Source organism: Muntiacus reevesi, chromosome 7 (genome assembly GCF_963930625.1).
Source record: "Muntiacus reevesi chromosome 7, mMunRee1.1, whole genome shotgun sequence".
Classification (NCBI taxonomy): domain Eukaryota; kingdom Metazoa; phylum Chordata; class Mammalia; order Artiodactyla; family Cervidae; genus Muntiacus; species Muntiacus reevesi.
The window spans coordinates 65,285,401-65,306,798 of NC_089255.1; the positions used below are offsets into that span (position 1 = coordinate 65,285,401).

The following is a 21,398-nucleotide window of genomic DNA, read 5'->3' on the forward strand; positions in this document are numbered from 1 at the left end:
AGGTACTTGGTGATGTCATTAAGTAGTTGCTTTGATTTTTTGGATTCTTTTTGACATCCAGGTGAGTATGTCTGTCAGGCATGTCATAGCATATGAAGCTTGGGAGAGCATACCACTGGAGCGCCATGAGTCTGTGCTCATTAAAACTGTGAGGTCATTTAGATATATAGCTTAAGAGTAATAATGGTCTAGAGAGAGAACTCTGAGGAATACATAGTGTTTAAAGGCTGGAGAAGAAAAGAAGAGAGCTGGGAAAGCAAAGAAAACTCCTCAGTGCAAAGAAACTGAAGAGTTGGAGTTGGACAGAAATTTGGCAATAAAATGGCCATTGACTTTTGTATGTATATTTTAAAGAGAATAAAAAATAAAAAGATGAGTCTGTCTTTACCCATCTGTCAGAGTAGATGCTTCAGTGTGGACTGAATGGTGTTGGGCAGTTCCACCTCACGCCTGTCAGTAGCCCAGACCCCAGCCCCCCAGCCCCAACCAGAACCCCACTGACACTCTTGCATCGAACACATGACCGACCTTTAAATTCTCTTTCAAATTAAATCTAAGGTTAAAAACAGATTCTTGGCCCAATCCCAGAAATTCTGATTCAGCGGGCACAGGGATCTTAATTTTTTTCAAGGACATTTCTGAGCATTTAACAAACACTCATGTGTGGGTAGGTGCTATAACCCACATTTTATTTAATTGCAAGGAATCAGGAGTTTATTGTGGTGAACTTTTAAAATACTGTTGTATGAAGAGATTGGCAACCATGGAAATCTGACTGGAGCTTCCTGCAGTGCCTGTCTGTATTTAAGAGAGTGAGATGGGGTGGGCAAAATGCCACTGTCTGACGTAATCGCTCAAAGATGTAAAATTTTTATTTTACGGATTTTTGCAGTAGATGCCCTCTATCATCCTCGTGCTTCAACACTGACTTCAACCCAAACTCTCAATTTTTGCAAGTTTCTCTGAGTCTTGCCAGCATTTTACTGTCTCAGGGCCTCCAAGCCCAGCAAAGGAAGGGCAAACGGTTAATACCTCAGCCATCCTTCAACCAGTGGAGGATTCCAGCCTGTGCCTAAAGGTTCTGCTTCCTTTGGGGGTCCCACAGAATCACCATTTACTCTCAGCAGTCACCCTGGTTGCATCGAATGACCTACTGGCTTTTTTCCTTCACTGTTGGACCTTCTCTCACTCCTGTTCGGTGGGATCATCTCCTACTTTAATCCTACTAAAACCTTGTCTATTAATAATGTGTTAGTTGAGCTGACTTTGCAGGTTAATATACACAAACAAAAGCCTTCTGTAATCACATTAGTTTATTCCAAATATCGCTGTCTATCAATAATAGCACCTAAAATACTGTGTGGGGGAGGAAGGCGAAGAGAACATAATGTGCAGTGCAGAATGGCACACATTGCTGAAGTTTAAATTTATTCACAAGCATTCTGTAATGAGATCATTATGTGCGAATTAATTGGATTTTTCAACACCTCAATTTCTTATATTTTACATGGAAGGGATTGAAGAGATATGAAAAACCAGAAAATTGTTGACACAGAGAGAGGGCACTAGGAATATAAGAGAGGCCTCTTATATTCATTTTATTCATATATATCTTTATCGTCTTCTTAAGGAATTTTGGGTAACTCCTTGTAAAACTGACTTATAGAATCTAATGATTCTGTATTCTATAAAATATAAAGCTGTTAAAAATGCTTCAGTGCACACAAGGAGGTGGTCTCAACAAATGCAGACTGTAATTGCCAAAGATCAGAAGCAAACCAACCTGATCTATTTCAGGGTGTCTTTACTTTGTGTGCCTTAAAAGTAAGGTTTCTCTTTACCTAGCTTGAAGATACTCATATCCATATTTCTTCTTTTAGCTGAGACTGGACTCTAGGAATTAAATTTGAAATGAAAAGTAAATATGTTCTGGATGATCACTTTCATTCTTGATGGATAACACTGCTATCTGAAAGCAATCACTATGAAGGCTGCCTGTGCAGGCCCTGGGTAACTGTTACGGAGCAAATGAGAAAGGGATGTGACGGACTACCCCATGTGTGTGGCTTAGACTGCATCTCTAGGAACAAGAGTGGGTTTAGAGCCCACATGCTTAGACCTGTGAAAGCCCTTGCTTCACTCCCACCAATCTGTGACTGCGGTGTTCATTTTGGGCTGTAGGTTTATTTTATGGGAGACCAGGCATCCCGACAAGACTTGCTTTTCTCAATCCATGGTGTTCTGTGTAGCAGTGGGATATCTTGACATACAAACTAACAAAAATCATTAAATAATCTAGTATCCCAGTTCAGTTGCTCAGTTGTGTCCAACTCTTTGTAACCCCATTGACTGCAGCACGCCAGGCTTCCCTGTCCGTCCCCAGCTCCTGGAGCTTACTCAAACTCATGTCCATTGAGTCAGTGATGCCATCCAACCATCTCATCCTCTGTCGTCCTCTTCTCCTCCTGCCTTCAATCTTTCCCAGCATCAGGGTCTTTTCCAATGAGTCAGTTCTTTGCATCAGGTAGCCAGAGTATTGGAGTTTCAGCTTCAGCATCAGTCCTTCCAATGAATATTCAGGACTGATTTCCTTTAGGACGCAGTGGTTGGATCTCCTTGGAGTCCAAGGCACTCTCAAGAGTCTTCTCCAACACCACAGTTCAAAAGCATCAATTCTTTGGCGCTCAGCTTTCTTTAGAGTCCAACCCTAACATCCGTACATGACTACTGGAAAAACCATAGCTTTGACTAGACTAGTATCCCAACCCCTCAAGTTAGCATTTCAACTCAGAACCAGAGAGGAAGTGACTTACCCAAGGTAAAATCACCCTGTCCAGCCATTAGTGATATGACAAGGACTAGAACATGTATCTCTAAATGTAATTATCTTTGTGATTTATAAAAAGGTTCCCATCTCCATCCCTGGCCAGGGAACAAAGCAGGAACTTTTTTCCTGAACCAGTGAATTAATGAAGATTGTGGACTTTGTATTTTATTTGCAGAAAATTTGACAGTTAAGAGCTTATACAGATAGATTGTTTGTTATAGATGTCAAAATACTCAACAGTAACAATAGGTTAGAAAGCAATATAACAGTTCTGATACACTGTTTTGCAATCAATAAAATGCTAGTTATGGTGACTAAGAAAAGCGTTAATATGCCAGGGATTTTGGATGGATTTCTTTTATACTGTGGTTTATGGTTTCTTCTATACTGTGTCTTATACTGATACTTAAGTGTCTTTAGTAAGTTTGAATTTTTTTACATTTAAAGTACTAATTTTATGTATAGAATGTTAATTAATGCCAGCCTGAAATTCCTTTAGTCTAGTCACTCAGTCTGAAATTTATTTTCCAGCATGTAAACCAGGGATATAGTTGTTTTTGCTTTTGTTGTTCTTGATTTGTATATGAAAAACTAGTGGAAATGAGAATTGGTAGAGATTTAGTGAAACTGAAAGATAATGTTTCTATTACTTGCTAGAACCATGTGAGTATAAGTTAAAAAAAAAAAAAACTTTTCTAAAAATAAAATCAGACTTTTAATCAAATGTGTATTTCCTTCTTGTAGAACCTCTGTTATGCACCTTAAGCCATACTGGAAATTCCAGAAGGAAGGGCAACCTCTGGAAATCGGCACGGACACTCTGAGAACTCCTATGAGCCACCAACGGGCTATCAGCGATGAAGAATGCAAAGCTAGCTGTATGAAATCAAGTGTCTTTCCTTCAGCCTCTCTTGGTAAAGCATCATCTCGAAAGCCTTTGGGAATCCTTTCTCCAAATGTTCTGTGCAGTATGAGTGGGAAGAGTCCTGAAGAGAGCAGCTTGAATGTTAAAACCAAGAAGAATGCACCATCTGCAACAATCCACCAGGGTGAAGAAGGGGAAGGGCCACTCGATATCTGGGCTGTTGTGAAACCAGGAAATACCAAGGAAAAGATAGCATTCTTTGCAGCCCACCAGTGCAGTAATAGAATAGGATCTATGAAAATAAAAAGCTCCTGGGATATTGATGGGAGAGCTACTAAAAGAAGGAAAAAATCAGGGGATCTTAAAAAAGCCAAGATACAGTTAGAAAGGATGAAGGAGGTCAACAGCAGATGCTACCAGCCTGAGCCTTTTGCATGTGGCATCGAGCACTGTTCTGTGCATTACGTGAGTGACGGCGGGGACGGCACGTATGCCGGGAGGCCTCTGTCGGTCATCCAGATGGTGGCCTTCCTTGAGCAAAGAGCCAGCGCTCTGCTCGCCAGTTGTGCGAAAAACTGCACTCACTCACCGGCTGTGGTGCGGTTTTCCGGGCAATCCAGAGGTGGACCTCCAGCCCCCGAGCCTTTGTCCGCCCCAGGAGCATGTGAAGAACCTGCAGAAAGGAGAAATCCTGAGGTTGGTGAACCACAGAGCGAGCCCGTCCGTGTCCTCGACATGGTAGCCAGGCTGGAGTCCGAGTGCCTGAAGCGGCAGAGCCAGCGGGAGCCCGGGAGCCTCTCGAGGAATAACAGCTTTCGCCGCAACGTGGGCCGCGTGTTGCTTGTGAATGGCACCCAGGCTGAGGAAAGCAAAGCAGAGAAAGGCGCCTTGGAGGTTCCTGACACTCAGGTGAAAACTGCAGGGTCTGTATCTGTGGGCTGCAGCCCCTTAAGAGCTGACCGTTGTTCTCCTCAGGGGGACCAGGCCTGGGACGGTGCACCTCGAGGCTGTCCCTCGTTGCCGGCAGGCCTGAGTTTGCACACGGACAGTGCAGAATTAGAGCCAGATCAACAGACTGCCATGAAAAGCAGCAACAGGCATGATGTGGAAATGACAGAGGAACTTGTTGGGCCACCTTTTCCTTCTCGCACCTGTCCCCAAGCCATTGAATTGCCCACAGATGCTGTTGATGGCATTAGTGAAGAGCTTGTGCCACTTGCTAACCAAAATCCTGATCAGCGCAAAAAAGAATCTTTGTGCATTAGTATCACTGTGTCCAAGGTGGAGAAAGACCAGCCTTCCAGTTCAGAGTCTTGTGAAGACCCACTTCCAGGGATGTTGTTTTTTTTGCCATCTGGTCAGCACCAGTCAGACCATTCCCAGTCAAATGAAGCCACAACAGAAGAGTCTTCTGAGGCCAGTCAGCTTGAAGAGGTTGCTGAAGGTGACAGTGCATCTGAGGGAAAAAGTGCCTCAGTTGATTCATTTGTCCCACTGGCTTCTCCTGTGGAGAGTACATTACCAATGCTTGAGGCATCCAGCTGGAAGAAGCAGGTGTCACATGACTTTCTGGAGACCAGGTTTAAAATTCAACAGCTTTTAGAGCCTCAGCAGTATATGGCTTTTCTGCCCCACCACATCATGGTGAAAATCTTCAGGTTACTTCCTACTAAGAGTTTAGTGGCTCTTAAATGTACCTGCTGCTATTTCAAGTTCATCATTGAATATTACAATATCAGGCCGGCAGACTCTCGCTGGGTGCGGGATCCACGCTACAGAGAGGACCCGTGCAAGCAGTGCAAGAAGAAGTACGTGAGAGGGGACGTGTCTCTGTGCCGGTGGCACCCCAAGCCCTACTGCCAGGCGCTGCCCTACGGCCCGGGCTACTGGATGTGCTGCCACCGGTCTCAGAAGGGCTTCCCCGGCTGTAAGCTGGGGCTCCACGACAATCACTGGGTCCCTGCCTGCCACAGCTTTAACCGGGCAATCCATAAGAAGGCAAAGGGCACTGAAGCTGAGGAGGAGTACTAAAGTGTGTGTGCGAGGCAACAGACCAGTTTCAGAAACTGCAGACACTGGCTAGACACACCATTTCAGTGAGTGTTGCCTCTCAGCCATCACTCCGGGAGAATCTCTGCTACTCCATCAGGACCGCCATTGCTCAGGCGTCTTAAATCTCTGAATTTATGATCTGTATAAGAAAACTGGTCTCATCATTTTATAGTGGTGCCTCACGTTTGATTCAGGGTTGTATCCCACCGTTTGATTCACCTGGCTGTGAATAACTGTGCCTGTTTTCCCAAATCAAATCCTTGAGGATGAAGACTTGCCACCATCAAGAACGTTCAGCAGAGTTCATCACAGACTATGCAGGCAGTCCCCGAAAAGGGGTTCCGGGAATGTTTCGAGCACTGGCCCCGTATTTGAAATAAGTGAATAGTGTCCTATGAAAAGAATAGCAGTACTCTTGGATGAAAAGTATGCTTACAAAGGAAAAGTCAGGCACCTTACTTAGACCTTGTATGCTTGATCTGTGAGGTTGATGTTTGTGAGTGGAGACGGATTTCATGGCCTGTGGTGTTTACAGTGTATATAATGGTTGTGTTTTCCTAGGGCTATGAAAGTGCACATTCAACCCGCGCGCCTTTGCTTTAGATGAGTGCTTTGGCCCCTCTGTAAATAACACCATTAAAATTCAGTTGTAAATAGTGGACGCTGACTGAACATAATCACCACAATGCAGCTAGGATAGCGTTGCAGCTACAATCGTGTGGGTTGTTTTGGTTTTTTTGGGGTTGGGGGGGGTCTCATCTCAAATTTGTACATCCTGTATAAAATATGAATGTTTCCCAAATAAACTATGAATGTTTTCTGTATAATATATGAATGTTTCTGAGAAGAAACTCTAAATAGTTAAGAGGTTAACCTGTTGAAAGGATACCAAATAATGGTTTAACTGGACAACCTTAAAAATTAGCATAGAGAACAATCCTTTGTTATATTTTAGTGATTCACCAAGAATGAGAGAATATTATATAGTCAGATTATAACATTTTTGTCTATTTTATTCTTTCTGTCTGGTTACAAATTTTTTTTAACTTCAATAAAAACATGCATCTTAAGTGGAACTTGAGTTTTGCAGATTTGTTTTCTTTTTTGAGGTAATACTAGAGAGATTATAAACTGAGTCCTAAGACTTTGTTTAAAAAATTGAGTTGTTGGGAGGGGGAAAGAGAATTCTACCACTGGAAAGAGGCCATCGTCACAATGTGAGCTTACATTTTTACAGACCTTTAACACTTATTTTGCTTTCATCTGCCCAGGACTGCCTTTATTTCCTGTTGGATGAGGCATTATTATCTATGCATGATGAGTTAACTGTTTTGAAGTCAGTGAGGATATATTCAGACCTGTGTTCATGTAATGCTTGGTGGGGCTGGAAAGTATCTGGCCCCAGAAAGCTGCTGTGGAGGACCTGCAAGCTAGGTTGGCTTGAATTGAGTAGCCACCAACACAGCCTTGCAGCCGCATCAGCTCCTGGCTGTCAGGAGGCCCTGGTGAGTGTTCCGGGGGCGGTGCTGATGGCAATGATGGTTGAAGACCGGGGGTTCCGTGGGAGAAGCATGTGAAGGTGGAGTGAAGCTTTGGCCAGGACTGCCAAGCAGTGGGGCAAGGCTGGAGTCGAGGGAGTCAGGTTCACCTGTGGCGGAGGTGGTGTGGCCACAGAGCGGCTTCTTTCTGCCCTTACCCTTAGGCAGTAGCTGCTCCTCCCTGAAAAGGGGAAACTAAAACTAGGAAGTGTCTCTGGATGCCGAGCAAGCAGGCACATCATGATACCTCCGACAGGACCAGACGAGGCTGAGGAGGCTGACGTCCCCCTCAGGATGTCCGTGTCCTTCCTCGTGACTCACCTCAGCCGACGTGAGGGCGAATGCTGTCCATCCCCAAGGCTGAAGTTTCCGGTACTCATTGTCCTCCCCTGTGTTTGCTCTGCAGCGGCTGTCTCGGTACCTCCCTGATGTGATAGGTCGGTTTCACTCCTGACTCAGGGGTAAAGGAGGTGTGCACTCGCAGGACTTCATACAGCTCGGTGTGCAGAAAGTGCCTAGAGTGAGTCAGCTTTCACTGTTACTGGTGCCTGGTTCTACATGTGCCCAGGGTGCTTCTCCCAGGTCAGCCATCCTGGATCTGGTTTCACATGGGACACAAAGCTGTGAGTGTGAGGGCCTGGACTGACAAAGAGCAGAAGACAAGGCGGCCCAACCCCATCTTGGCATGCAATTCTTGGGGTCCTCAGAAATCACTGATGACCCCATTTGAACCCAATGCAAGACCCAGTTCCCAGGACTGTGTGAATGGTAAGAGAACTTTGGCAGGTGGCGTCAGAGGGCGCCTCCTCCCTGGTCTTCGTTTCTAGACAAGTGTAGCTTTTCCCCTTAGGAGAAAGATGCTGTGTTCAGAGCCCCCTAGTGCCAAGCTGGGGAAACCAGTTCACTTCTCACTTCTGCAGCACTGCAGTGCTCCCTGCCTGACTGTAGAATCCTAGACTCATACGAAAAGAAGTAATGTGGGCGTGAGGACCCTACGCTCACCTGAACTCCACCCCCGTGGGGACCCAAATAAAGAACACTTACCCCTTCAGCTTTTGCTTCTACAGAGGGTCTGAAATACTTGGCCTAGCAGCTCTCTCCTACCCCTCACGTCACCGTTTGAAAGAAAATCCAGAAAGGAAAGGGCAAAAGGGCCAAGGTTGAAACATTTTTTTTCACGCCTTGTCAAAATGCCTCTGGCATTAATATGGCCTCGTAGAAGGCTCATTCACAACTGAGCACATTCCCTGCCCTAACACACTGCCAACTGCACAGGCGGCGTCTCCTCGGCAGCCCCCACCTGCCCTGCCCTGCCCAGCTGGTTCGCCTGGTAGTTCCTCTCTGCTGCCTCTTGTGTGCCTGGACCTTGCTCGGCAACCCCACTCAGGGCTCACGGAGGGCGGCCGGGCCAGGCCACCCCTCTGGGCTGCACACCCAGGACACGCACATGCCATAAAGTGTTTACAGCCGTCACGCCGATGTGAGGGGTGCTGGCCGGTTCTGACTGCGCTCTGCTGTAACTCCTGGTATAAGAAACATGAAGAGGGATGAAGGGACCTGGGAGGATCTTTTCCTCTGGCCACAGCTGGTCCCAGGGAGCTTTCTTGGTTAGGGTCGCTTCCGTAGCAGCCCTTGCAGTCTTGCTGGGTGCTGTCAGCTGTGTTTGGTATGATCTGGGCCTTGTCATGTTTTCCCTGGCAGCGGGTTCCTTTGGGCTTCCCGACTGCAGAAGGTTGTGAGTTGATAGTTAAGCTTGATCTTGGAGTTCCCTTCCTGGACTCTGTCCAACCACCCTTCTAACTTGGACTTGTCAGGGCCTCCCTGCCAAACTTTATGAACTGGCCTCAGATTTTTTATTACGTGGGTCTTCCGGGGCATTTTTTCCCCCCACTGCTTTAATAGCCTCTATTCCTTCTTTACTCAGCAGACTGGCTATTCTTCCTCTACCTCCCACAGCCTACCTCAAAAAGACTAAAGCCCATCTGTGCCAAAACCCTGCTGTACCACAGACTGCACCAGTAACCAGAGCTGGCATTACCTGCCCTTACTGTCAGGCACCATGCTTTGTTTATATAAAGGCGTTCTCTGCCATGCACAGCAACCGGCACTTAGGGAATCTGACAGTTTCTATCCCGGGTGTCGCTTTGGGTTCAGACAAGCTAGTGCTGCAATCTCCGTGACTGGTGAAAGGACCTTCATGGGAAATGTGCAGTCCCTTCTATGACATGCACTGAAGCGTGTGGCCATAGTTGGTATCTGCATAACCTCATGGGAAGAGCAAACATCACTGTGGTTATGAACCCTTGGGGGACTTCCAGTGTATATACATCTAACTGGTTTAAGCAAAACCCAGTTAAGCAGTAACACCTATTCTAGGTGGTTTGCTTGACCTGGTATTATTCAGTATCTCAGATGGTAAAGAATCTGCCTGCAATGTAGGAGACCTGGGTTTGATCCCTGGGGTGGGAAGATCCCCTAGAGAAGGGAATGGCAACCCACTCCAGTCTTGCCTGGAGAATTCCATAGACAGAAAAGCTGGGCAGAAAAGTCCATGGGGTTGCAAAAAGCCACACACGACTGAAGTGACTAATACATACATACATAATCTTTAAGGAGCAGAGCCACTAAAATCAGCAGTTGGGAAGGGAGTGGGGGCAGAGAGATGTCCATCTCCTCTGCTACAACAACCCTGGTGAGACGCGGTGCTCCTCTGATTGAAATGCAAAGTAAAACGTTCCCCTCTCAAGGGTCCCTCATCTCCTCTTCACTTAGTAGAGAACAGACCTCAGAACAAACTAGTTTTGGGACCTATTGTCTCAAATTCTTTTCGGATTAAGATTCTTTTAAGTCTATAAAAGTTTAAAATTAGAAACCTCTACTTAAATGTTTTGCTTTTCTCTTTGGAATGACAAAACCCAGCAGGGATTAGGTTCAGAAGTCAGCATTTATGGAGAAAATGGCGTACAACTGAAATGAAGTCCTGCACGTCCATCTCCCACCAGTAGAAAAGGATACATACTAGGCACAGTGGTGGGAAATGTGCAAGTCCTGTAAACGGACTTGTGCTTGCTGAGTGATGAGCAGATCATGTCTCCTAATTAACTTCGGCAGAATCATTTGTGCTATTTTAATTATTTCCCTCCTTTATGTCCACCTCCCCTACCACCTCCATCAGAGAATAAAACTGCTTTACTAACTGGTATTTTTAGATGTCTATTAAGTAGTATGAAGAAGTTGATAGAAGATTCAAAACCAGATTCAAAATCGACTATTTGCCAATCAGTAAAATGCAGAGCAAAGTTGTATCTGTTAGTGCCCTATGCATTAGGAGGGGAAACGGCCCTTCTGTGTAACTGCATATTTGCAGCCCAGTGGGAAGGCAGGGATGGATGGGACTCTTTTCTGGGACAGAGCCATTGACAACCTCTGCTCTTCCTCACCAAGTCTCCTGTATGGGTAGCCAGGCACGATTCTGCTGCAGGGTGTGTGGCCTGCCACAAACAATCCTTCCACCCCAGCCTGGACTGATTCTTCTAAGCAGAGACAGTGCTCTGGCTGCCCTGGTGTCTAAGCTGGCACCTCTCACCCCATCTTTTCCCAGGTCAGTAGTCTCCCTTCAGGCTTCCAATGTTGCTCTGCTGAGGCTCTTTATTACATACCTTCTCAGCAGGACTGTGGACACACCCCAGAAAAAAGTGAATTCAAGGAGGGTTTAAGTGTAAATAAAGGGGTAAGCCCTCCCCAGCTTTCGTGGCCCAGGGCAAGAATACAAATGAACCCTCCTACAGCCTCCCCCCAACCGCCCCTGTTTTAATATTTTTCACGCTAATTAGATGAAATAGTATTTGGGGGTATCTTGAATTAAACTGTATTATACATTTTACCAATTTCTTCTTACCTTTTTAATGAGACTACCAGAAAGTTTAGAACCACATATGTGGGCTACAATAAATATTACACTGGATAGCACTGCTATAAGGTGTTTCTAAAACATTAATGCACGTATGTTTTGGGCACTAAAGGTCTTGGTCAAGAGCATTCCAGGCCTCAGCAGACTTTTTCTCCAAGGCCATCAGTGCAGCAGAACTTCCAACGTAAGCCAGTACCAGTATCCCTAAGCCAGAAAATAAGTGCACCATTAGGGTGCAAGTCCAGGGTGCTAGACATGGTCCTTCCTACTCTGATGGCAACTATTACTGAATACATTACTGATGCAGAAGATATACCATTTCTATCATTATTAATCATCCTGTGGTTAGGAGATGTGTCTCCCCCATTTACTACCTTCCAAACCACTTGCCCCTCTGTTGTTAAAATCAAGAGCCATCTACTTGCTTATGCTCTACAAATGTCTTCCTCATAATGTTTTAAATTTAGGGAAATAAGTTTCTGGGAAGGGCAGGAGAGCCCTTTCCTCAAAATCCAGGTGTCTTCTGAAGTCATAAAGTAAATGCTAAAAAGCCATGCCCAAAGGGGGAGATGGTGAACAAGCTGATATGGACCTGAAGGTATTAATATGCCCTCATGACTGAGCTGCTTCCACCCTACTGACTCCCACCCACTTTTCAGCTTACCTAGTGCTGTCAGATACCCCCTGCCTATTTCTCACTTTTTAAAGGGACCATTGAATTTTCCATCAGGTTTTCTCCCCACCAGACTATTACCTCATTCCGTCCTACAAAACACAACAACAAAGTCACTGATGCACCTCTTGCTGTTTTACCATCCCTTTTCTTCTAGAAAAGATGGTCCCACTGGTCCTTTTTGGTTAAAAAAGCAAGACACTTCATCTTTGGAACTCTAAGCAGACAGGGAACCCTTTTTATGGGGATACTTTCTCACCAGATCCTTGGAACAGGACGCTACTGGTGGCCTTCTCTTGAGTATTTCACAGCTGGGGTTCAGATAACTTGCCCAAAAGTTGGTTTCAAATTTCCTAATGCATGCTGTTGAAGCAATTTTCAAATGACTTCCCAACCACTAAGGACAAATTTATCCTAGTTCTTTCCATCTGCTTCTACCCGACTCCTGCTTCAATCATGATCTAAGTCTGAGGACTGGGAATCTGTGTGTACCCATTAGATGGGAGGATGTTTTCAACTGTTACCCAGGGAGGTGAAGGACTGACATGGAAGCACATGCCCTATTCAGGATTCCTTCCATTTCCCTGCCTGTTCTACTGCTGGCTGGCCTCTTCCTGCAGGTAAAAAAAGAGTAGGATGACCACGGCAACAGTGCCTCAGCATTTGTCTGAGCTGCTCTTGCTCTTTTGCAGTCATCACTCTTGGTATCCCCATCCACCTTGCACATGGCCCCTCTCCACAGTAATCTAACCTGAAAGGTACGGATTACCCACCTGGCAGAGACTACAGTTACTCAAGCAGAACAAAACACAGAGGGGAAGGATTCTGCTGTTCTCACTGCTTGACAGATCGCCTCTAACATTTCCCTTTCTCTTGTTCTGAAGAAATCTTAGGCAGATTCCATATGGGCAACCCAGAGGCCCCATCCTTCCCTCCCTCCCTCCTTAAAGGGCTGTTGCAAGACACCAAAAGTCACTGCTGGTGATCTGCATCAAATGATAGTTACCAAACAAAAATGCATCTTCAGAGCAAGTATGCAACTAATTTTCAAGCTTACTGAAGATGGGCCATTACTGTAATACCACTAAATACTTTTTTAAAAAAAGGATTAACAGGCATTTTTCATAACATGGCAAAAAATTCTTAAAAAAAAAAAAATCCTACAGTTTGTATAAAATACTCCAGAGTTAGATCTCATTTTTGCTACCCTCAATTTATTATCAGTAGAAATGAGTAATCAGAGCTTGAAGAAGACATACATATTTGCAAAGTACTGTTAAAAGATTTATTGCAATAATACAATAAAAGTTTAGAAAACATTTATTTGTATGACTCAAACTGGTTTGGAAGTCGCAGAGCAGTGGGGAATCCCTGCAATGTGACGCCTCGAGGAGATTCTTTTAACAGCATGCCACCAAACGTTCTTCCCCATATTATCAATGCACAACTCCTTACAAGAATTCTGTCCACTCCCTGATGTTGACACTGTTCTCCCCCTGAACTTACAGATGTGCAAAACTTTTCTTTGTTACACCCCATTACAAAAACAGTCTTTAACAGACCATTTAAAGCAGCCTATGTGGTGCCTGTGAGTTTTTCTAGTACTACCTTGTTTCAACAAATCATTTTACTATGGAAAACATGACCAAGTTCTATGGCTTTTTTTGTTTAGGAAAAAAAAAAAAAAATACCAGCTTCAATTTTTTAAAAAGCTGTTTACATATGGTTCTGGCACCTCCATGAGAGATTTTAATGAGCAGCAAAGAAGAGTAGAAAAAACAAACAGTGGTTGAAATGTATATTTAAGAATATTTACAGGGTGGATCCAGTGCAAAATAATGAAAACCAAAATATCTCAGCAGTGTTAAGCCAGTATGTTGGTGTTCAAAACCATTAAAGGTTTGACCATTTAACCCTAAGTAAAGTGCCTCTATTTGATATTAACAACAACAAAACATACCCTATCAATCCCTACATTTCCCATTTCCATGTAAGTTTTGTTGAATTACTCTAGTTTATGATATCTTCTTCATAAGAAGATTACTTGAGAAGAGCCGTGACTGCTGTGCATTTTTTCAGCTAAAGTTGTTTTCTAGCCCCAAATCCCAGTGTTCCAAGACTAAGTTCTTTGAGGGTCTGAATGCCGAGACAACTCTCATCTCGTGAGATTTTAAGTTCATTTGGTATTTGTTCAAGTCTACCGCAGCCACCCTCTATGAACTACTCTTTAGACATGGATGGGGTGATGCAACCCAGCAATCACAAAGGCCAGCACTTAAAACCCGTACTGGCTGTAATAAGAACCCACAAGGGGAAAAAGCCTGTTTCCTCCCTCAGTGGAAAATTCATAAAGCCAGGGAACTCAGGATTCCTGGGTAGGAATAAACATTCTTCTCTGCAATTCTACCCCAAACTCTTACCAAACACTAAGTATACCAAATAGCAAGAGCTATATATAGCACCTCAGATTGGAGGCAAAGTATCAACTATAATCATTACAACAAGAAAAGAAGCTAGGGAGGGACAAACCTCCAAGTGATTTATGAGGTACTATCATGCCAGTCACACTAACAAGATATGGTGATAATGCCTGCTAGGAATTTTTCATAGGATTTCATTTGTAGTTGTTACATAGGATTTTTTTTTTGTAGTTATTAAAAATAAAAAACTACTTACATATTTGTACATAATGCCTCTCCACGGTTTTCTTATGAGATTGTCACTAAGAGAAGGACAAGACACATTAGCTGAAAATGATCTCTTGGTGAGAGAAAATTTTTTCCATCAGAGCTTTCCCAGGATAGAGAAGAGCAGTATTAGCTGTAATGATGTGCTCTGCATTTCAGAGCAAAGGTAGTGTCCTTAGAGCAACAAAGACCTGGGAAACAAACAAGCAGGGTGCTTTTCCCTGGAGAAACCTGCTACTTACTAACGCCCTTAGGAAGAAACCAGACAGCAGAAGAATGACCAGAGGCCACTTCAGTGGCTTTTAACCTGTGCCTAGGCAGGTATTTGGCTTCCATAAGGGAACCACCTTAATGACTTACTTTTTACCCACGGAAAATAGTTCAATTTCAAAATGCACACAGTGTGGGTGGTAGGAATTCAGTCTAGGTAAGAATGAACTTAATTTCCCTCAAAACACAAGAAAACAGTTCTTAAATCTCTGGACAGTATTGCAGCCAGCATTTCTTCTCTTCATGGATATGGGTCCTAAAGAAAAAAAGACCTTGGCTTCTTTGGTGTGTGGGGAGAAAGAAACAGGAATGTCCGACGGGCCACAATGGAGCAGCACAAGTGAAGTCAGCTGTAAGCTACCTCTCTCCCTCCAAAAAACAAAATCAAGACTAAACCAAAAAAACCCACGCTTTTAAAGCCAACAAAAACCCTTGACCTAAAAACCGAACATGACCAAATTATAAAGAAACCACGTGTTTCAAATTGTCTGCCGATTCTCTGTACAAAAAACTAATGGCATAAAAACGAACTCATATTAAACAGTTTTCATCTTTCAAGTCCTAATCATCAAGAATCACTTCCTTGTGATTCAATCTCTGGAACAAAGTGTTTAGCAACAGTCTCAGCATCACAAGGACCAACATGTCAGCTGTGTCTGTGGGGTCCACAGCCTGTCCTCAGAGGGAGCTCCCTGCGTTTATGCCTCAGTAAAACTGACCAAACAGGGCCTTCCTCCACTAGCACTGGTCTGGGTGAAGGACCTGTGACCCCTCTGTTCTGTTAATTATCATAAGCATGTCGGTCATCACCATTGCCCAGTTGACCAAGAGAAATGCTAGACTCCCTGCTTTAAAAAACAAAAAACCCCAACAGTTTAACCTCTTTTTGTTCCAGGCACTATCTTAGCTAAACATGTAATGTTTACTAGAGAGTGGAAGAAGCGCTTTCTCCAGGCTGTAGTGGCGCCTCTTGGTCACTGCCTGTTAACGGTGTCCAGTGTAAGCTTTAAACCAGGAGGTGACGGAGGCCGCGGCCGACGAGATCATCCCACCAGCACTGCTGCTCGCGATGGGCGGGGAGGCCTGGCTGCTCTGGCTCTGGGAGACTTCCACGGGCTGGGACGGGATGTCACAGAAGCGGGGGCTTGGCAGGTTCTCCCAGTCCGTGCCCAGGTCAGTTTCCTCATCACTTACGTGCTCATCTCCACTCTCGTCTGATTCTCCAGCGACTCCGGGATCCACAAATTCCATGGACTCCTCCAGATCCGCTCGTACTTCAAAGGGCCCCGACCTGCAGGCAGACAGTGGGACAAACACCACTCTCAGAGAGAAGACCTGGTGGGGCGCAGGGGACCAGCGCCACCGCCGCACCCTCCACTGGCCTGGAATTGAGTGCTTCTTTACCTGCTTCCCAGGCGGCTCAGTGGTAAGGACTTGGGTTTAACTGCCCAAGTTTAAGTGCCCACAGACTTGGGTTTAATCCCTGAGTTAGGAAGATCCCCTGGAGTAGGAAATGGCAACCCACTCCAGTATTCTTGCTTGGAAAATGCCATGGACAGAGAAGCCTGGCCGGCTACAGTCCAGGGCAGTCGCAAAGAGTTGGACACGACGGAGCACGCATCAGTTACCTAAATGATGACGGCCGTCCAAGTAATGAATAAAACGACCACGTGACACCTTCCCTCAACCTGACCTACTTGTGAAGACCCTGAATGGAAAAAGCCCATCCACTGAGACACGGCATGCTTGTCCAACATGTGATTTCCTGTTTCAAACAACTGCTGTATCTATGCATTCCAATGAGAGAATTCTAACAGTCAGCTGAGGTATACGCTGGTAATTAGTGGAACAACAGAACTGTATAGGTGTTTTCTGCCTTATGTAAGCTCTCAGTTACTAAACTCCTAACACTCACAGGGGCTAAATGATAAGAGTTGTATGCATGTTAACAACGCTTCCTTGGATTTATGTCAACAGCAAGCTCCTGTATACATTTTAAGATATCATTACATAATTTTCTAGGGACGCATCTATAGCATTGAACGAGATACAACTATTCAGAATATATTCATCTGGAATAGTGTGTATTTCTGTACTATATTTCAAGAGAAAGCTATTCTTATTTCCCAAAGGTCCCCAACGACATCATCACCTCCAAACCAGGCCTCATTGCCTGTGGTGGTTCCTCAGTGCCACCATGGAACCCTTGTCAACAAATTCCACACAGCCCCTGCTCCTTTCTCCTTGCCCTCTTCCCAGCTCCTGCCTTGGGGGAGCCAGGCTGCGTCTCCTTCAGGGGGGGCAGTCAGCCTGCCCACTGCCCCTATGGGGGATTTCCCTGCAGCCAGTTACAGGATGGGACCAGTCATGCCAGCAGCCCTTCTCTACCCGCTGTGGTCCCCAAGATAAGGACCAAAGCCTTGTTCACTGAGGAATTTCCTTGACGGTGATTTAGAGGAAAACGACAGATGTTAGCAAAAGTAATGGAGACATGAGAAAAAAAGAATTGTAGAGCCTGTCATTTTATTTCATAGTCCAAAATTCTTTGCACTCTTTGGAATGCTAAAACCCTAGCACTAGCCTCCAGTGCGCCTCATCAGACCTGTACCTTCTGACTCACTTTTTTCAGGGTTAGGCAACCTTCATTCTTTCAAGACCACCACGGTTCCCAGCTAGAACACAGCAACAGTGACAGCTAACATTTCTGTTCAGGTCTGGGGGCTTTACAAGTATTAATTAAATCGGAAGAGGCACTGCAGGGCTCCCTGCCGGTCTGCAGTAAGCAATTTACTTTTCAAAGAGCCACTCAGACCAGGGGCTCCCAAGCTGGCCAGGCCTCCATCCTGCCCAGCAGCCCTCACTGTGCAAGAGGTAAAGGCGGGAAGGACTGAGGGACGTCTCTCCCCAGCAGTCTCTCTGACCTCCTGACCACAGCACCAGCACGTTAACTCTCAGTATCTCTTTTCTGGTTCCTGAAAAGGTTCTCCTCACAGTTCAGTCTTATCCCCATTCTCTTTTTCGTTTCTCGGACAGGTCTACCCCAAAGATATTTTTTCAGATTCTTGTCCTCCCAGCTCCACTCACAAATACCCTCCAGCCTGCCAGAGCTCTCCAATTGAGGGCTGCTAAACTCTCACCCTCATCTTCCCCCACAGACCTTCTCTTTAAGGGTTTTCCCAAGGAAACAGGCAGGAGCGATGCAAGGTGGGGAAAATGACACTTCCTCCAGGCAGAGCTCCCTGATAGAAGCCACCTGGACTCCAGTTTTCTGCTCAGAATTCCACAAAGCAGAGTCCAGCTGGCCTGAAGAAGGTGCTGAATTAAGTACTTCTAATGAAAAATAAGCCAGTAAGATGATTCCCAAAGTGACAAGTCAGAACAAATTTAGTTCTGACGAGTAACCTACATCTCTGAGAACCTGCAAGAGCAGAAGACATTTCTCCACTCGCTCTCCCATCACTTCTAGCTAGAGATGATATACCCAGCACATCCCAAGCCACACACACATCAACACAGAATTAACTAGCAGAATTAAGTCTTTTCACTTAATGTCTTTGGGAATAAAGATTATAAAATCATTCCTTTAGTTTTCAGTTTAGCTGAATAACTGAATCCTTTTATTCAAGACTCTGAAGTTAAGAGTACTCATTTTTCATGATCCTGTAGGGAGTTAACTCTTATCGACTAAGGGAACAATCTTTTGGCTTTCAGGAAGCCATCTTTTTTGGCTTTTAGGAAGTCTCTTTTGCAAAATATTTCAAAATTATTATCTGATAGAATATACCAACCTCAAGAGTGAACCCTAAAGTAAGCTATAAACTTTGGATAAAAATGATGTGTTAAATATGGTAAAGGCTGGATCAGATAGGAAAAAAAAACAACAGATAACAAAATCCAGGGGGAAATTCTGATGAGGATAACCACATGGTCTCAAAATGTCTCCTAAATGTTTGCTTATTAGCTGCAAGGAAGGAAAAATACGGGAAGTGTAAAAAGGAGAAGCTGGAGAGCATCTTGACCAAGTGATCAAATTAACATCACCAGTGAGGGACAGATGGCCACAGTGGGCCTTGGATGTGACAGCCAGCAGATATTCACCTAGGAGGCACTCCAGCCTGCAGTGTACACCTGATCCACGGTTCAAGGAAACAGCAAACTCAGAATAAAAGCTCTATTTAAAAACAAACAAACAAACGGTAATGTCATGAAAAACAAAGTAGACTGTGGTAACTGTTCCAGATTTAAAGGGTAAAAGAGATAACAGCACTGAACACAACATCCAACTCAAAGACTGGATCCTATACTCAGGGGCAGTGCTATCAAGGACGTTATATGGTCCAGACAAAATGTGCATCTGGGCACTAGAGTACTGTATTGTTAGATTTGTTGATGTTGATAACATGGTAAAATACAAAAAAAAGGTGAATCTGGGTGAAGGGTCTAAGTAATTCTGCCCCTTTTTTTTGGGTATTAGTTCTAAAAGGTCTTGTAGGTCTTGATAGAACTGTTCAACTTCAGCTTCTTCAGCGTTACTGGTTGGGGCCATAAACTTGGATTACTGTGATATTGAATGGTTTGCCTTGGAAACAAACAGAGATCATTCTGTCATTTTTGAGATTGCATCCAAGTACTGCATTTCAGACTCTGTTGACCATGATGGCTACTCCATTTCTTCTAAGGGATTCCTGCCCACAGTAGTAGATATAATGGTCATTTCAGTTAAATTCACCCATTCCAATCCATTTTAGTTCGCTGATTCCTAGAATGTCAACATTCACTCTTGCCATCTCCTGTTTGACCACTTCCAATTTGCCTTGATTCATGGATCTAACACTCCAGGTTCCTATGCAATACTGCTCTTTACAGTATCGGACCTTTTCATTATAGGGGACTGGAATGCAAAAGTAGGAAGTCAAGAAACACCTGGAGTAACAGGCAAATTTGGCCTTGGAGTACGGAATGAAGTAGAGCAAAGGCTAATAGAGTTTTGCCAAGAGAATGCACTGGTCATAGCAAACACCCTCTTCCAACAACACAAGAGAAGATTCTACACATGGACATCACCAGATGGTCAACACCGAAATCAGATTGATTATTTTCTTTGCAGTCAAAGATGGAGAAGCTCTAAATAGTCAGCAAAAATAAGACCAGGAGCTGACTGTGGCTCAGATCATGAACTCCTTATTGCCAAATTCAGACTTAAACTGAAGAAAGTAGGGAAAACCACTAGACCATTCAGGTATGACTTAAATCTAATCCCTTATGATTATACAGTGGAAGTGAGAAATAGATTTAAGGGACTAGATCTGATAGACAGAGTGCCTGATGAACTATGGATAGAGGTTCGTGACATTGCATAGGAGACAGGGATCAAGACCATTCCCATGGAAAAGAAATGCAAAGAGGCAAAATGGTTGTCTGAGGAGGCCTTACAAATAGCTGTGAAAAGAAGAGAAGCGGAAAGCAAAGGAGAAAAGGAAAGATATTCCCATTTGAATGCAGAGTTCCAAAGAATAGCCAAGAGAGATAAGAAAGCCTTCCTCAGCGATCAGTGCAAAGAAATAGAAGAAAACAACAGAATGGGAAAGACTAGAGATCTCTTCAAGAAAATCAGAGATACCAAGGGAGCATTTCATGCAAAGATGGTCACAATAAAGGACAGAAATGGTATGGACCTAACAGAAGCAGAAGATATTAAGAGGTGGCAAGAATACACAGAACTGTACAAAAAAGATCTTCATGATCCAGATAATCATGATGGTGTGATCACTCACCTAAAGCCAGACATCCTGGAATGCGAAGTCAAGTGGGCCTTAGAAAGCATCACTACCAACAAAGCTAGTGGAGGTGATGGAATTCCAGTTGAGCTATTTCAAATCCTAAAGGATGATGCTGTGAAAGTGCTGCACTCAATATGCCAGCAAATTTGGAAAACTCAGCAGTGGCCACAGGACTGGAAAAGGTCAGTTTTCATTCCAATCCCAAAGAAAGGCAATGCCAAAGAATGCTCAAACTACCACACAATTGCACTCATCTCACACGCTAGTAAAGTAATGCTCAAAATTCTCCAAGCCAGGCTTCAGCAATATGTGAACCATGAACTTCCAGATGTTCAAGCTGGTTTTAGAAAGGCGGAGGAACCAGAGATCAAATTGCCAACATTCGCTGGATCATCGAAAAAGCAAGAGAGTTACAGAAAAATGTATATTTCTGCTTTATTGACTATGCCAAAGCCTTCGACTGTGTGGATCACAATAAACTGTGGAAAATTCTGAAAGAGATGGGCATACCAGACCATCTGACCTGCCTCTTGAGAAACCTGTATGCAGGTCAGGAAGCAACAGTTAGAAGTGGACATGGAACAACAGACTGGTTCCAAATAGGAAAAGGAGTACATCAAGGCTGTATATTGTCACCCTGCTTATTTAACTTATATGCAGAGTACAGCATGAGAAACACTAGGCTGGATGAAGCACAAGCTGGAATCAAGATTGCTGGGAGAAATATCAATAACCTCAGATATGCAGATGACACCACCTTTATGGCAGAATGTGAAGAGGAACTAAAAAGCCCCTT

The 21,398-nt window shown here is 44.3% G+C and overlaps 2 protein-coding genes across 8 annotated transcripts in view; one reads left to right on the forward strand and one right to left on the reverse strand.

Moving 5' to 3' along the window:
- Positions 1 to 6,837, forward strand: part of FBXO34 (F-box protein 34) — a 70,372-nt gene extending 63,535 nt beyond the window's left edge. For all 6 annotated transcript variants that reach the window (XM_065941104.1, XM_065941102.1, XM_065941103.1 and 3 more), the window contains one exon: positions 3,572 to 6,837. In XM_065941104.1, coding sequence (XP_065797176.1) covers positions 3,582 to 5,723 — 2,142 coding nt within the window. In that variant the 5' untranslated portion in view covers positions 3,572 to 3,581 and the 3' untranslated portion in view covers positions 5,724 to 6,837. The remainder of the gene's footprint in view (positions 1 to 3,571) is intronic.
- Positions 6,838 to 13,127: 6,290 nt separating this feature from the next.
- The window catches only part of ATG14 (autophagy related 14), a 38,556-nt gene continuing 30,285 nt past the window's right edge, over positions 13,128 to 21,398 (reverse strand). Inside the window, exons 10-11 of one of the 2 annotated variants that reach the window (XM_065941215.1) lie at positions 16,017 to 16,113; positions 13,128 to 14,587 (exon numbers count right to left, since the gene is read on the reverse strand). In XM_065941215.1, the coding sequence (XP_065797287.1) occupies positions 14,585 to 14,587; positions 16,017 to 16,113 (100 nt within the window). In that variant the 3' untranslated portion in view covers positions 13,128 to 14,584. Of the gene's footprint in view, positions 16,114 to 21,398 lie in introns of both variants that reach the window. The other variant, XM_065941213.1, reaches the window with a different exon arrangement.